Raw genomic sequence first — 15,789 nt, 5'->3', positions numbered from 1 at the left:
GCTTTTACCTTGCTTTTCGCTTTCTGAAAAAAAAAAAAAAAGGAACGAAACTTTTTACGACTCCTGTTACGAGTATAATTACAAAAAAAAAAGAAAAAAAATGAAACATAAGTGTTTAGTTACGGAACGAAACAAAAGTTGCAAGCCAAAATATATTTATCTTCAATTTTCTGGTTCTATTTGCATTCTCGGCTGAATTGCCACAATTTAATAATGTTATACGGCTTGTTAAAAAGGATAGTTTGTTCGTTTCCTCGTCTGTTCCATCTGGTTGGTTATTTTTTTCGCAACGGGAAGATCTCAATTGAAAGCTTTTTTTTTTTTTCATTTCGATTGGCTTCCTCGAACTCGATTAAACGATTATTAACTTTCGCGCGGACGTAATGAACCGTAATTGGAAAAATAATTTACAAGATATAGGAATGGACTGTGGAAGTTAGAAATTTAAAAATTTCCATGCTACATAGTTGAAACTGTTCGAGATATTATTTTATTTTGTGCAAATTATTTGTACAAGTTGATTTTCAAATAAAGCATAATAGAATGCTTAAAATTAAATTTAAATTAAATGAAACAAATATTGTAATAAAGTTTTTCGAAATTATAGATTCGTTACACAAGCATGTGTATTATAAAATATATACATAGATATTATATTTTTCGCGTTAGTTTGGAGAAAATTATATTAAAGTGATTTTATTTAAAATGCAAAAGTTCACGTTATATTGCTTAAAATCTATCTCGAACAAGAAACGAATCCATTTTCCTCTACCGTATTCTCTTTCATATTCTATTTCTCCTTTGTATTCTAGTCATGCATGTGTTATGTTGATATATTTGTAGCAGAAAATACATAAAACATACTCATATTATATTGTGTAAGTAGAATGTGTAATTTCCTTCGTAATACCATCCGTTCGCGTAAAAGCAACTTTAAGAACAAAATATTATAATTCCTTTCATTCAAAACTTTTAAATAAGGATACTATGAAACGCGAATGTCTATATAACTCATTTCCATAATGGACAATAAACAGAAATTGCAACGAAAAACAAAATTCTGTTTGTAATACTTCCTAATTTAATTTCTTTAACAGGAAAAGTTAACATTCTGATTAATTGTTAACTAATTTGTATATCAAATAATTAATCGATAAATTCAACATTATTAACATTGTAAATTGTTAGGTTATTTTATGGAGTATATCGGATTAATTCTATATCTTATTAATCTGTATAAAATTTTTTATGAAAAGGAATTGATTTGTCGTATAAAATTTTATAGGTCAATAGAGCTTGTGTAATTTTCTAGTATTGTCAAAAATACGGCAAGAATGGGCCATCTATTGTCATTACGATGCAATTGATCCCGCTCGTCGAAAGTTTTTACATTGTCTAACGCTGACAAAGTCGAGTCGTTCATCATCGAATCGTGGTGAAGGAATACACAGTCGCATACGTGTAACGTGGCCCGAAGAAAACTTCTATCGACGGCCACTCAATCTTGTTTTTTTCCATTGGGACACCGCCTGGTAGCAAGTGGCGTTTTTTCGATGGTTCATCGAAACCTTCGAAACGATCACGGAAATCTCGATAGATTCGAAAAACCGAAAAACTGAAAAACCGAAAAACGATAGACATATTTACAAAGAAAGATCTTTGTGTGGTATGTAGAATTTTTTCCATACCACAGTAATACAGAAAAATTTTAAATAATAATTTAAAAATTTGAGAAATTTTTACGAAAATTAGCAAGGATTATAATATTAATTTTTTAAATGAAGAGAGAGAAAAAATGTGTAAGAATGTATAATAAAAGAATGGTACAGTAATATTAGGTAAAAGCGTAAAAAAGGAGATATTTGTAAAACTGTGAAATAAAATATATAATATATATCGACAGCCAGCTTTTTACATTGGCAATTGTTCGTTGGTTCTGATAGGGAGGGAATGTAGTGAGAGAAAAAACGAGTTCCCAGATAGTGGAGTGTATGTTCGTGTTTTTCAGAACTAGTCCCGTTAGAAGGCAATTTTTATAGAGAACGAGGGAATTTTATAGTAACGATCGTGAGAATGCACTGATTCTGACTATGGAATGATCATCTCGTTTTAATATGCTTTCTAAATAATACTATTTTTAAATGTATAAAAATAATAAAATTTAAAAAAAAAATTTAGATTGAAATTTAGATTTATCGAATTTAGAATTATCGAATATTATGAAAAGTAAAATAAATCTTATTACAATTACTTGTTAGAAAAATTTTAAAAATCAAATGTAATGTATTCTTTATTTATTTAAAATAATAACGGGTTAATAACTTTATAGAGAAAGAAAAAATTTTATGTTCCATTAGTAATACATCGATCAGTAAAATTTTTAAGCACTACGATTTGTATTGTTATAACAATTGTCATAACGATAATATTATATTGATATAACATAACAATAATAAAAATTCACAGAACTATATATATAATTATATATAATTATATATAATATATAATATATAATATATAATTATAATTATATAATAATATAAATAATTATATATAATTATATATTATATATAATTATTATATATAATTATTATATAATTATATAATTAAATCCACATTCAGCGAAAAAAATTTCACGTTCTATAACGTTCAATACATATATAATAACATATACAAGGAAAATTTCTTTGTATATATATAATAAATTTGAAGGACACAATACAATACATCGTTCGTTCGCACGCTCAGTCTCGTCGTGACTTTCGATCGTATGCGTCTTTTTGTTTAATCGCTCGAGAATTTGGAACGTAATTTAACGGTTTACGTGTCTATTCGCGAGTTTGGTGTGGGTGGTTGCGAATATGGGTAGTTTAGGCGTAGATTCATATTATATGCTAACGTTGATTTTATATTGTCTATTGGCATACACGCGTGGGTTCCGAATGTTTTTCTACATGCATCTACGTATGTCCAGTGATGATTAAGATGAGTCATCAGTGCGTTACCTCGTGTGTATGTTTAAGAACGGATTATAGTATGTGTTTAACTATGAATTATTGCGTATTTCGTAATTCGCATTTATATCCATATGATTTCGCGTGTAATTGCATGTATTACTGTAAGGCGAAAATTACGTCGCGAAATTACGCATATTCGTTCGTAAAAGATGTCTGCCATATTTGACCATATGCGCCTGAGATTCTGCGCATATCTTTTCGGACATTACGGAAATTTTTGCACGTTATGCGTCATTCGTATATTTTTGTGATTTTTTGTACGTTATTTTGTATTTACGCGTGTGTTTTACTATTTTTGTTTGAATTCATTCCGGAATTTTCATATGGTAGTTTCTCGACGTATATTTATTGCTGTAGGTAAGTACAAGTTGATTATTTTTAAATTATTGTCGAAATCATTTGCATAATTTCATATCCATTTCACGTACAATTTTGATTAAATTTTCAATTGTATACACAGAATATTTGAATTTCTGTGTTTGATTGCCTTATTGAAATATCGTTCACTTATTAAATTAAGTTTATATTTGCATGTTATAAATTTTAATATTACGAATAAAGACATGAATATCGATATTAAGAGAATGAAAATTTGATATTAAGAATTCATTTTTTTTTTTGGTTAAGTTAATTCAAAAGCATTATTATATTAGTTAATTAACTATTAACAATTCATTTTTTATCAAAAAATTTTGAAAAAATTAATCTTTTCTAAATTAACCTAACCTAATCTAAATTAATCTATATTTTCATCGTGAATGATGTCACATTCTCCATTAATTTCAATCAGTATTGCGCAGTATTTCTTAAATGGATATTCATTCGATTTCAAACCCCACTCTACGAAATTTTTAGAAATATTTATTAATTAGAAATATTTATCTCGTTTTCGTTCTATCGGTTTCGTTCCTATAACAATTGCGTGAAATTTTCTCAATCCTTGGCATGCATTCGACGTTGTCGTAAGTGCAATCGTTCGCGCGAAACATTGTAAGGAAACTTGCTATAACAATCGACGAGAAGCCTGAGATTGCCGTGGGGAAAATTGTTCAGAGGCTTCGTGACGGTTTCTATGGAGTATGTAGCAGATGTGTACGTGAAAGCGGAATTCCATCAGCAACCACCGGAATCGCGTCACTTCGAGCATGTCACCTTTGCGCGTTCAATTATAATACCGTAAGAAGCATTCTAACTGTTCATTATTATCAAATGCGTGATTTATTATACGGCTCGAACATGTAATACGTAGATATTTAATCGTAGTGTTTTTCGTACATATTTTTTTTTTAACAATTTGTGAGGCTGTATATATTATTAATTTTCGAATTGTTTTAATTTTAGAATTGCTAAATTATGAAATAATTTTAATGTTTTTTTAAATAATAATATCAATATGTTTAGAAAATAAATTAATTTTAAATATAATTTCCGAAGATATTACACGAATTCGTTTCTAAAGAACGTTACGCGAATTCCTTTCTAAAGAAATTATCGTGAGATTTAATCACATCAACTTCGTTGAATGCAATCGTTAAATTTTCGGAAATACAATAAATCATTCTCAATTCATATCACGAGATAGTTTCCTAAAAGGAAGGAATTCTATTTTATAGAACTTTAATTTCCACGATCAAAACGTGCTATCATCCGAAACCAACCGTTTTTTCCTCGCAATTAAACATCTCGGGGAAGAAAAAAGGGCATAAAATTTCATTAACCTCTAAATTTCCTTAAGTCTCCCGCCAAAGGATCCGATTCATTTTATTTCACCGGCCGCGTGAATTTCCTAGATTTATTCCCTCTTTATCAACGAATTGCACGAAAACGAGAGCGGCGTCTGATTTCCATTCAACGGTCCATAGCTTCGAATCGACGAATAAAGAGTAACAGAAGAACTCGCGGAGGCGAAGGAGCCGCGAGATTCAGCTTCTTTTAATCATATCGCGCGCGAGCGCGTTGCACGAGCCGCGAAACAGGCCACAAAAGGAGGCTGGTGGTTAATTTCCGCGCGGAGGGTAAAAAGTGGATGGCGGGCAACTGAAACTTGGACTCGTTGAAAAATTTACAACGCGCCGTGAGCTATTGCCGTCGACGAGACGAGCCAAAACGAGACGAGACGAGGGGGATGGGGTGTGAGGACCTTTTCACGGGAGAGCCGGCCTTCCTTTCCCTCCTTCCTTCCTGCGCTTTGATCCCATAATCAGCCCTTTGTTCCTAGCCACTCTGATACGTTTCCCTTGTAAATGACTCGCTGATTCGACCGTACCTTTTATTAACCATGCAAATATGAAATCGTGGTATCAGTACCACCGCCTCTGCCGCGCTTTATCAACCGCAGTTACGGAAGAGGGGAGGGGGGGAGGTTGCTTGCGGCGGAGAAAATTAACCCCCTTACGATTGTCGTTTATTACAAGAAATGTGTTTGAGGTGGAAAATATCTTTGAACTGCCGGATGGATGGTTAATTAGAAATTTTAATTGATGTTACTCGATGTTTCTTCTTTTTTTTTTTTTTTGTTCCGTGATAATTAAGATTCGGGTGTTTGCATATTTGGCAAGAAAATGGAAGTGGGATGATATCGGGGAGTAACAATTTTAGATAGGTATCTGAACTCGGTAGAAACGATGTTCGTGCGATTTAAATTTAAATTCGAATCGAGATAACGGGAGGCATTATTACAGGGAACACATCGAATATGGAAAGGGCTTAGCGAATAATCTTCTCAGTGTTTTTACGAGTGCATACGAATATAATTCTGATTTTTCCGAGTAAAATAAAAGTTATAATTGGATGGAAAAGGATATTTAAAAAGAATCTTTGTTCTTGTTCTAAAACGGAGAAATGTATTCAATTTTTTTTTTTTTAAGCATCGATATTGAGTGTATACAATATTGATGCAATATTGAACGAAAGTTGCAAAAATGATAAAAATATATTTAAGACAATTTTTCTTTCAAATAATAATTTTTTTCTTTTAAATACACGAAGTGAAAAAAATATTACGGAATATTTTCATGAAATCGTGAGTAATGCGAAATTACAAAGTACACACGGGAACCATTGGAACCAAGGGGGCAAGCTATCCAAGACCAGTGTTTGTGTTTCAGTGGTAACCTGACAGGATCCAGGTGAAGCAAGATAATCCTTGGTAAAAGCCACTTACGGAGTGGTGTATGGTACTTTAACTTGTTATTATACAAGTTCTCGTCGCGGCGCTTAAATAAGCTTGCGACCTGGTGAAAAGGAGATGAAAAACGGAGTACGCCTTAGCTCGGCGCACCGTGAACATTTAACGAACGCTTAACGAGCCGTATATAACCAAAGAAATAAGGTTGTTGCACTAAACAATCTAGTTATAATCTTTTTTCTTCGTGCCGTTAGAAAGAAATAGTTAGAATGGATTCGGGATTAAAATAAAATCAATTCGTGATTTTCTCTTTTGATTTTGAATTTTTGAAGATTTTGAAGATCTACTACACGATGTCGTTCATTAAATGATGAGGAATTATTTTTTCAAACAGAAAGAATACAATAGTAGCATTTACCACGTTTTAATTAATTAAAAAAAATCCAGTTCAGAAAATTTTGTTAGAAAATTTAATTTTTTCATTTCATTTATTCAGCTTCGGGAAGGAAAATTAAATTCTAAAAATATAGAGAATGAAATTTTATTGATTAAATCGTCTATCTATCCAAGGTATACAATAGAAATCAAATTGAAAAGCAAAAATTAAGTTTATAAATATTTGTGAATTAAATTAATTTCTGTGAATTACTTTTCAGTTAAGTCTAAAGTTTTTTTTTTAATTTTTCAATGATAAACGTTATTGAGGATATTTAATTATAAACGTTTGAGCGAACATGGAGTCAAGAAATCATCTTTAATAAAAAAATTAAATTGAAAATAATCACGCAAAGAACAAAGATGTTTCTCTCGCAAATGATGAGAAATATCATTTAACTTAACTAATTCGAGTGACCATAGAGAGTTAATATAAATACCGATAATTTTAGATGGAAATGTTATAACAGCAAGACTAACTAATTTCAACTCAAGGGAGAATAAACTCAAATGTGTCACGATGTCATCCAAATTATATTACTTTATTCGAATATTTCAGTTTAAATATTAGACATCATTCGAATTTAGTTAATTAATTCTTAAACGATTTTTAATTATTCGTATTGATGTCGAATTTTCGTTTCATTGGAAAAAGATTCGTTAAATTTTTTATTTTAATTTAAAAGATAAGGAGCTGATATATTTTACTAAAAAAAGATGAATTCGCGAATATGTAACTACTAACAACGTTTAATTACATATTCACATATTCATCTCTCTTTAAAGTTATAAAATTTTCCTTTTCTCGGAACGCGTTTGGAAATTATGCGCTTCTAATTAAAAATAATAGAAATTTGGGAGGAAGAAATTGCATGAATATGAATAAAATTCCAAGTTTCCGTGATCCCAAATCGTTTTCGGAAACGGCATCCTTTTCGAATTTCATTTCACGGTACGAAACGAGCTTCCGTAAATCGGCAAGTGTCTAACTTGATTTAATCAACGACGGGTTACTAATTTTCCCCGAATTATTCTCGAAAAGCGTTCAACTGCAAATTTCACGAGAACGTTAATTAACAACAGGTTGTTTAATCTTTCGTTACTCGCGACGAAAACGTTCCGTTATAATCCTCCACTATCACTCTCTATCCCATTCTTACTCTCTTCTTCCTGCCGTTTCTTTTTATTCTTTGCCGTCTTTTCTCGTCTTTTCTCTTCTCCCCTCTCCCTTTTTTTTTTTAAAAAAGATTTTAATCCCGAAACCCTTGGCCGGGGCTAATGATAAACGACCACGGTCACAATAAAATTGCGAAAATGTGTGTTAGCAGCAGTTTGCAATTTTCGTGGGGAAATTATCGCGAACGTGTCGTAGAGTTTCAGAGAAAGAGAGCGAACTGGTGGTAAGAACCACGAGCATAATGTAGTTTTATTGCGGCCACAATTCGGTCCAACAGGAAACTTTTCCTCGTTCCTTCCACTTTTTTTTTCTTCGCATCCTCGAATATTTTCTCAAGCGTTTCCTCTCGAAATGTTCGATTGAACGATCCGTGTGAAAGTTTTCGAGGGGAATATCCCGCTGTATAACGAATTTGGGAAAACGCGTTCGCTACATTTTTTGACCGAAAGAAAGGAAAACGCGATTTTCCACGGGCGAATAACTCGAACGAGAAAAGTCAAGAACCGCGAGTCTCGAGAAATATGTCGAACACCGACGAGAAATATTGACTTCGATATTTATAGAAGTGAATCTTGGGATCCACGAGCATATACGAGGCATATTCGTAGCGTGAATTTATGGAATATAAAAAAAAAAGAGGAATGGAAAAATGGAAGGATATTTTTTATAAATTGTGGCAATATATCTTGTAGTTCGACAACTAATCATTAATTTTCAACTATTTTTCATAAAGTTTAGCGAGCGACGTACAAACTTTAAAGATTTTGACACAAAAGAATGGAATCGCTGGAGGAATCTTGTCAGAGAATAACTGTTGTACACTCGTGAAAATAAGAATTTAAAATTTTCCACAATCGAATCCGTTTTATCCATAATATTATTTTCATTCCATATATTTCGAAGAGGATATAGAATTTTCCGATATCATGGATGTTTGCGCGGTAAAATGGATAATTTATAGAAGGAATTAAAATAGTTGGCTCAGCTATTTCTCTCGATCCGTAACAAGGAGAGAAGCGTGGAGGGGAAAAGAAACAGAGAAATCGAGACAATTCACGATGGAATGATTTTCGTGGCGTCCCCTTGTTCAATCCAGGGAAACGATTTTAAAATCCGAGGAGGATACCCGTTCGACTGGCTGAGCCCCTTACACGCACGAGTTGCCTGAGCTGCAATCAATAAGAAAGTCGAGATTGCTTCAGCGATTGCCTCGGGCTGGATAGCTAGCAAAGGCTTCCGCAAGGCCGTAGAATGAGAAGAGGCCAACGATTGCGGCTTCGATAGAAGAATTTATCATCAGTATGTAAGCAACGACGTGGACGTGGAAAGGAATGGCGCGCGAGGTTCGCTTTGAGATGGAGAATATTAAAATTAAAATTTGACTATTTTAAAAGCTAATGAGGAACACGCGCGTAGAATGTTAAAATTGAACCGTTTCAAAATTACGCTAAATTTGAAGTATCGTATTAAATTCCTTCCGAAATTTAAATTAAACGAAATGTTGAAAGATAAAATAAAAGAAAAAAATTATGGATTCGTTGTTTGGAGTTTAACGTAGCTTTCAAATTTTGTAATTTGTCAGTATATTAATAATTATTTCGAATAAATTAAAAAACTTCTTGATACACGAAACCGTGTCGTCTCGCAATTGAAAATTACGGTTCGAACAAGAAACATCTGAAATCACGGAAGGAAAAATTCTTCTTCAAAATCAAAATCATCGTCCTCTAAAGTATCTCATCAGCTAGCTAATACATATGTACATTCGATGGATAATATTTGACCAGAGGAAAATATCCATTACCAAAAGCCTCTGGTTTCAATCCTCTCCTGGAGGGATCGCCGCTCAAAGCCTCGGCACACAAACTTATTATAATAGTCAATTCCATTAGCGTGCGATTTAGCCTCGAATCAGGTTCTAAATCTCGGCAAGCGTACGCCGCTTTTCTACTCAGGATGGACGTTCACCTCTCCATAATCTGTCAGAGAACGACAAACGATCGGTTTCCGTTTCGAACTACTTTGGCTAGTGCTCGAAGAAAGTGGCGGAGAAGTTAAACGCTCTCAAAGTTTCCTGCCTTTTCGCCCGATATCCGCTCGGGATATCTCCTCTCTTATAATCCCCTACTCGTTTTCATTCGCGGCTTTCCACCTATCCGGACAACAAGTCGCGAGAAACACCCTTATTAAGGCTGGATTATCGTACGCTCTTCGACCGTACGACGCTTGAATCGTAATTTGCCTGTTTACGTTGGTACACGTTATTACAGCATCGACGTTTTCATAGGGCTGGGAGAATAGGTATTGCTTATATATATCTTATATACGTGTCTTGTTTATGATGATCGTAAAAGTTACGTGTTTCAAGCTTGGGGATAAATTAAAGGAAGGAAAGGTGTGTAAGGAGAAGCGAAGAAAAAGAATTAATTCTTTTCTTTCTTTTCTTTCTCACTTTTACACTTCGCTACGGATTACTTTTAATTTTTAATTGCAAATTGGTTTCTTCTTGTCGTCTAAGGAAAACTATTTATTTAGAATGTTCGATTATTCTTGAAAAATTAACCCTTCGCGCTCGACGACTTTTTCGATCAAAGTAGCAACTCGAGATGATTTTGCGCATACGTGTCTTGTAGATAATATAAAATGATTTATACAGTTTCTAATAAAGAAATAGAAGATCTAACTTATCTATAAATTAATACTGCGCTCTTAATTGGAGATAACGAAATATACATAAATCACTCGCCGTGGCCTTTCGAGCGCGAAGGGTTCTGACAAATTTCATTGAAACGAGAATTAAAATAAATTAACTTTTTCTATTGCTGCAATTAGTCGAACGACGAAGTTGAAATCACCGTTTAATTTCCAATGAATAATCACGGAGAGATTTAGTTTCTGAAAATAGGGCAGGATGATTTCGATAAGATCTGGTGCGTATGGAGCAGGCTTTACGACGCACCAATTCCCATTCCGCGTCATAAACTTGTTTTCCGCACCCTCGTCAAGGGGAAACGGGTCCTCCCCGTGTAACGTGCACATCCTCCGTGCACGTTTCTACACACAAAGACACGCGTGTTTCGAAGATCAAACAGAAGTCCCACGGCGACGAAGACCCTGCTGTTACCCTTGACTCGACTTTTCCATTCCGCCCCCTTTTGCTTGTCGATCCTTCGAGAAGTCGAATATCCTTCCACCCTCAAGAAAGATATCAGGGAAATGTGAGCACTCACGTGAAAACGGTCAGAACATTGATCTATGGATTTATTCAAAATTCCCTTAAAAAGATTTTTAAATTGTTGAATGTTTCTCGAATTGTTCAATAATTCGTTCGATTCTAATTAATTTTTGCATTTTGGATTTTTAGAATTTTCGACTAGGTGATTTTTTTGGGATTTTTTTAAATCGTTCTCTTTTTTCTTTAAACCATCGAGTGTTTCTTTGAACGCTTCTTTAATATAGGAAATTTAAATTTTCGAGGTGATCAGATTTAACCAAGTTATCGTAATACTTCGGGTTAAAATTAGGAACGATAGGATAGTGATAGAAACAAGATAATTCCATTTGACGACCATCAACAATAACGATCCATCGTTGCACGTTCAATTTCGTTTTCGCCCATTTCCGAACTCATTCCACATCGCTTTGATTAATTTTTCTCTCGTGGACAATCTGACCCACGGACGAGATATTTAACGAGCCCGCGTTGATAGATTTTCTCGAAAAAAAAAAAAAAGCTATAACTATCCTCCGACTGAAAATTCGTCTGATAACGCATTTCACGGAACAACAAACTCGCCACACATTGTACACCGGAGAAAGGAGCACGTTTTCCCCGACGTTACACGTGATACATTGTCTGGGGAAGGGAAATGAAAAAAAAAAAAAAAAAAAAAAAAAACGGGGGGAGCCTCCCAAAAAAAGAAAAAAACGTTAAAAAAAAGGAAAAAAAAAAAAAAAAAAAAAAAAAAAAAAACCGGTGGCAGCATCACGAAAGACGATAATAACGTTACAAAAATGGAAATAAAGAAAGAAAGAAAGAAAGAAAAAAGATAGTGAAACCGCGACAGAAAATTTTAATTCTTCGTTCTCGTTTTTTTCCACTCGTATTACGTGTGTATGCTCTAAAATATGCAAGAAATATGTAACGCGTGTCTACGAAAAAAGAAAAAAAGAAAGAAAAGAATTTAACGAATATGGACAATTTAGAACAATTTTAATCTAATGATTATTTTCTGCCAAGAGAGGAAATTTCGGAAAATATGTAAACGATTATTTCGAAAGAAGATATTTCGAGTGAAAGCAGTCGACGAAAGTAACAGTTTAATGTAGCCTGGCGGGAATCAAACGTAATTTATCTAAAGTGCGTTCGTAAGTCTTGCAATTAGGTGGTCGTCGAGGGGTGCACGCGAGCAATTATTGAAGAAAATTGGATAATTCCTTTGAGACGGTACGAAAGGGGGTTAACCTCGTGATAATGACTAATGACGATAAGCTTTGAATTAGCCTCACAGTAAATTAATCTCCCCTCCCCTCTTATTTTCTTATCGATTATCGATGGTTTCGTTTAATTCAAGATCGTTCGAAATTCATTTTATTCAACTCGAAGCGTAATCGATCTTCTGTGACATTCGTATTTCATTCAACAAATTGATAAATTATTCGCGAGAGAAAAGTGAAATTTATTCGATAATATGGAGGAGAGAAATATATTGTTTCAGATTTAAGCGTCACTTATCAATTAAAAACTTCTTCCATTTCGAATGAAAAGTTAATTCTTAAGAATCTACTTGAAACGAAACGTTATAAAAGATTGATTAATCTTATTCGAATAAATAAGAAAGTAAAAATCCACCGTATCACAGACGTAAGAATATCATCGGAGGAAAGTCTTATTTTTAAAATTACGGAACGGAAAGTAAGAACGATCATGCTCGTGGAAGAATCTTACTTACCGGTGACCTTGATGTGATACGGCAATTGGGCGCGCCAGGTGTCTTGCATTTTCCTGTCGGGCGCGACGCATCGATATTCGCCGGCTTCCTGGTAAACGACTCGACTCAAAGCCAGTGGACCGGGACCACCGACTGGATCCATTCCAGGACCGTGTCCCCAACAACCACCGTCGCACTCCAGAGTCACCGCACCCCCGATTTGAACTTCCATCTTCCGGGAATCGGTTGCCTCGCCGTTCAACGCTTCCGCTTCCGTTTCCATGTCTGGATCGTCTAAACGGTGATTTAAACGGTGAAACGGTTGGCTACCGTAAAAGTGATGAGAAATACAGAAGAAAGAAACACCAAAATTTATCATAGGATAAATCTCGAGAATAATTCGCGAAACACGATCCGTTCTTCGAATATTTAAATCCACCTTCTAAATTATTTTCCATTGAATATAATTTTAATATCGGTTTCTCTTCGACGACTGTCTCTCCGTAATTCAAAACCAATTACAAATTTCAATCTTTCCAATCTCACACACACATTCGTGGCTCGCATTCGTATTCAAGGATATCTTAAAACGATTTCTATCGTCGTTGTCGTCGATAACAACGAGGTGGTCTCGCATCAGCGATTGCGCGCACGTACCGGGGATAAAGTTCAAGATGGAAGCTGCGTAACCGTCAGTCGTTGGGGGAAAAAAAAATCTTTTTTTTCACAGAGGTGTGGACCGCGATATTCTTTTCCAATTCCACCCGCGGAATTATATCCGCGATCGTTTGCTCTCGAGCTAACGTTATGTCCACAATTACGAGGGGAAAGGTGATGCGGAGGGGTTGGTGACGTCGTGGCCGAGATATCTCCTCTCGATGGAGGGGAGAGGAGAATTAGAGTGTCGATGGGTGTTGGAGAAGGAGAGAGACAGAGAAGGTGAGAGGCATAGAAAAGGGGAGAGGAAAGAGAGAGGAAAGAAGGAACGGGGGATAGTCGAAGGGGATGGAGAGAAAGAGAGCAGTCCTTTGAGTTAGCAAGCTGATCCTCCGGCTCATCCTATAACAAAACAAAGGGATCAAAGTGGTGGATGCGACGATAGCAGGCTTTTACACCCTCCCCTCGAGCTCTGGTCGCCGCGCTGGCTATACCTCGTTTGTCTTGTAGTTTGTTCGGAATTTTACAGCAAACACAATCGTGACGCTATAACAAACAACGGGTACACGAACGATAGTGGGCAGGAATAGGGGAGAAGAGGGGAAGAGAAGAGAGTTTTCACTTTTTCTTCGTTAGTTCTGTGAATGCACGCGCATCGCAACTTCTCTTTTTTAATTCTCGTTACCTATGAATTTGATCTATCACCGGAAATTTCGAGTGATGCGTGATCTTTTGATCCTTGATACGGGCAATTCGCGTTTCGCCACATCGATAGAATCCACGCGTCATGATCTCGCCCAATTCTGAACCAATTTCATTCCGTTGAAAAAAAATATCATGTTGATCGATTCTGTATGATGTTTGTTCCGTTTTCGAATTTTTACACATGTATATATACATCGTAAAAGATTGGAATTGGAGTCTATTGGAGAATTGGAATCTAGGAATCAAAGGATTGTAACGAGTTTCCGAGATCAAACTATCTTTTAATGTCTTCGTTTAACGATCGGCCAGTTACGAAGTTTCGACTTAATTGATCATTAATCTGACGAGCTCTTAAGTACTTTGGATGTTGATTGTACGAAATCCGATTGCATTTGACTCGGCGTAAAGCCGTTTCACGATTGATTGTTAACCGATCGGTCAACCAAACTACTAACTAACCAACCAACTTTGTCCAGATATTTCGCCCTCCCTTCTATTGACCTCCTCTTTTTCGGTACAACGTTTCCGGTGGCGGATACAACTTCCACAATGATATGAACTTCTCCACAGATCTAGAACCTTGCAATCGAACCTCGTTGCCTCGAAAAGTTTCAACGTTCCAAGCGACGAGTTATACTTCTCGAAATTACAATTCGAATTCAAACATTAATCTTTAGCTTTATCTTCATAATTTTTCCCTCGAGAATTTTTAAATAGAAAAGAATACTTTAAATATCGCAATCATCGATAAGTGATCGATCACTTATCGCAATTATCTATCAATTCGCAAGAAACTTTCATCTCCAACAACCATCCATAGTGCGTTTCTTTTTTCTTTCTCTCGGAACCGATTCCAAAAATTCATTTCCCTCTTCCTTTCCCTTTGAAACGCGCGTTATCTACGATTGCACGAAATTGGTGCGCGCCCGTTTAAAACCCTCGTAGACGTTATCCGTGGATAAGTAATCCGGGCAGGAGATTCGAATAGGACGCGGTGCCTCTGTAATCGATAATTCCTTACGGGGGTGGGAGGGATGGTTGGTTGGTTTATAGGTGCTCTCGAGCCATCTAAACTGCGTAGAGATTAGGTGCTCGGAAACCCGTATCCAGGATCCCGCCCGGTTTGCCGGTGCGAACGGAAGCCGGCGTTGAAGAGGAGGTGGAGGAAAAGGAGGAAACTCTCGAAGGTTCGAAAGGGGAGGGGAAAAGGCGGCCTTTCCATTCCCCTTCACTCCTCTGTTCCACTGGTTATAATGGCAAGATGGAAGGACCTATGGGGTCCTGGGCTGGGTAGGAAATTTGCAAATTTTCACGACAGGGCACGGATAATTTCCGGTTGGCTCGGCGGTTTCCGTACTTGACAAATGACTGTGGTTTCCGGTTATCGGCTGCGAGGAACACCAACCCCTCTTGCATTCCGAATTAGCGGGGATGTCTGATGTCTCGGCCCCTCTCGAGCAGAGACAGTATTCTTTTCGATCCACGAGTCGCGATTTTTCGTTCGAACGAGATCGTTGTTTTCTCGATAATGATTTACGATTAGATCGGGATGAAATATCGTGGAGATTTTTATTGTGTTATGGATATGATGTGGCAAAGTTTGTTGTTTTTAAGTATCTTTTTAGGTCCTTTCTTCGAGAGCGTATTTATTTTTATATTTTGGAAAGATTGAAATTTTTTTTGCATGTTTTATGTTATGTTCGTCGGTTTTTTTGAATATGGAGAAATAAATTTTAATAT

The 15,789-nt window shown here is 35.6% G+C and overlaps 1 protein-coding gene across 1 annotated transcript in view; it reads right to left on the bottom strand.

The window, feature by feature from the left end:
• The window catches only part of LOC102672225 (B-cell receptor CD22), a 162,792-nt gene that overhangs the window by 61,086 nt on the left and 85,917 nt on the right, over positions 1 to 15,789 (bottom strand). The window contains exon 7 of the mRNA XM_031513971.1: positions 12,709 to 12,981. Within this exon, the coding sequence (XP_031369831.1) occupies positions 12,709 to 12,981 (273 nt within the window). The remainder of the gene's footprint in view (positions 1 to 12,708; positions 12,982 to 15,789) is intronic.

The sequence above is a fragment of the Apis dorsata genome, unplaced genomic scaffold (assembly GCF_000469605.1).
Source record: "Apis dorsata unplaced genomic scaffold, Apis dorsata 1.3 scaffold_815, whole genome shotgun sequence".
In the NCBI taxonomy this organism is placed as follows: domain Eukaryota; kingdom Metazoa; phylum Arthropoda; class Insecta; order Hymenoptera; family Apidae; genus Apis; species Apis dorsata.
The sequence above is the reverse complement of the archived record's forward strand: the minus strand, read 5'-3'. Positions and strand labels throughout refer to the sequence as shown.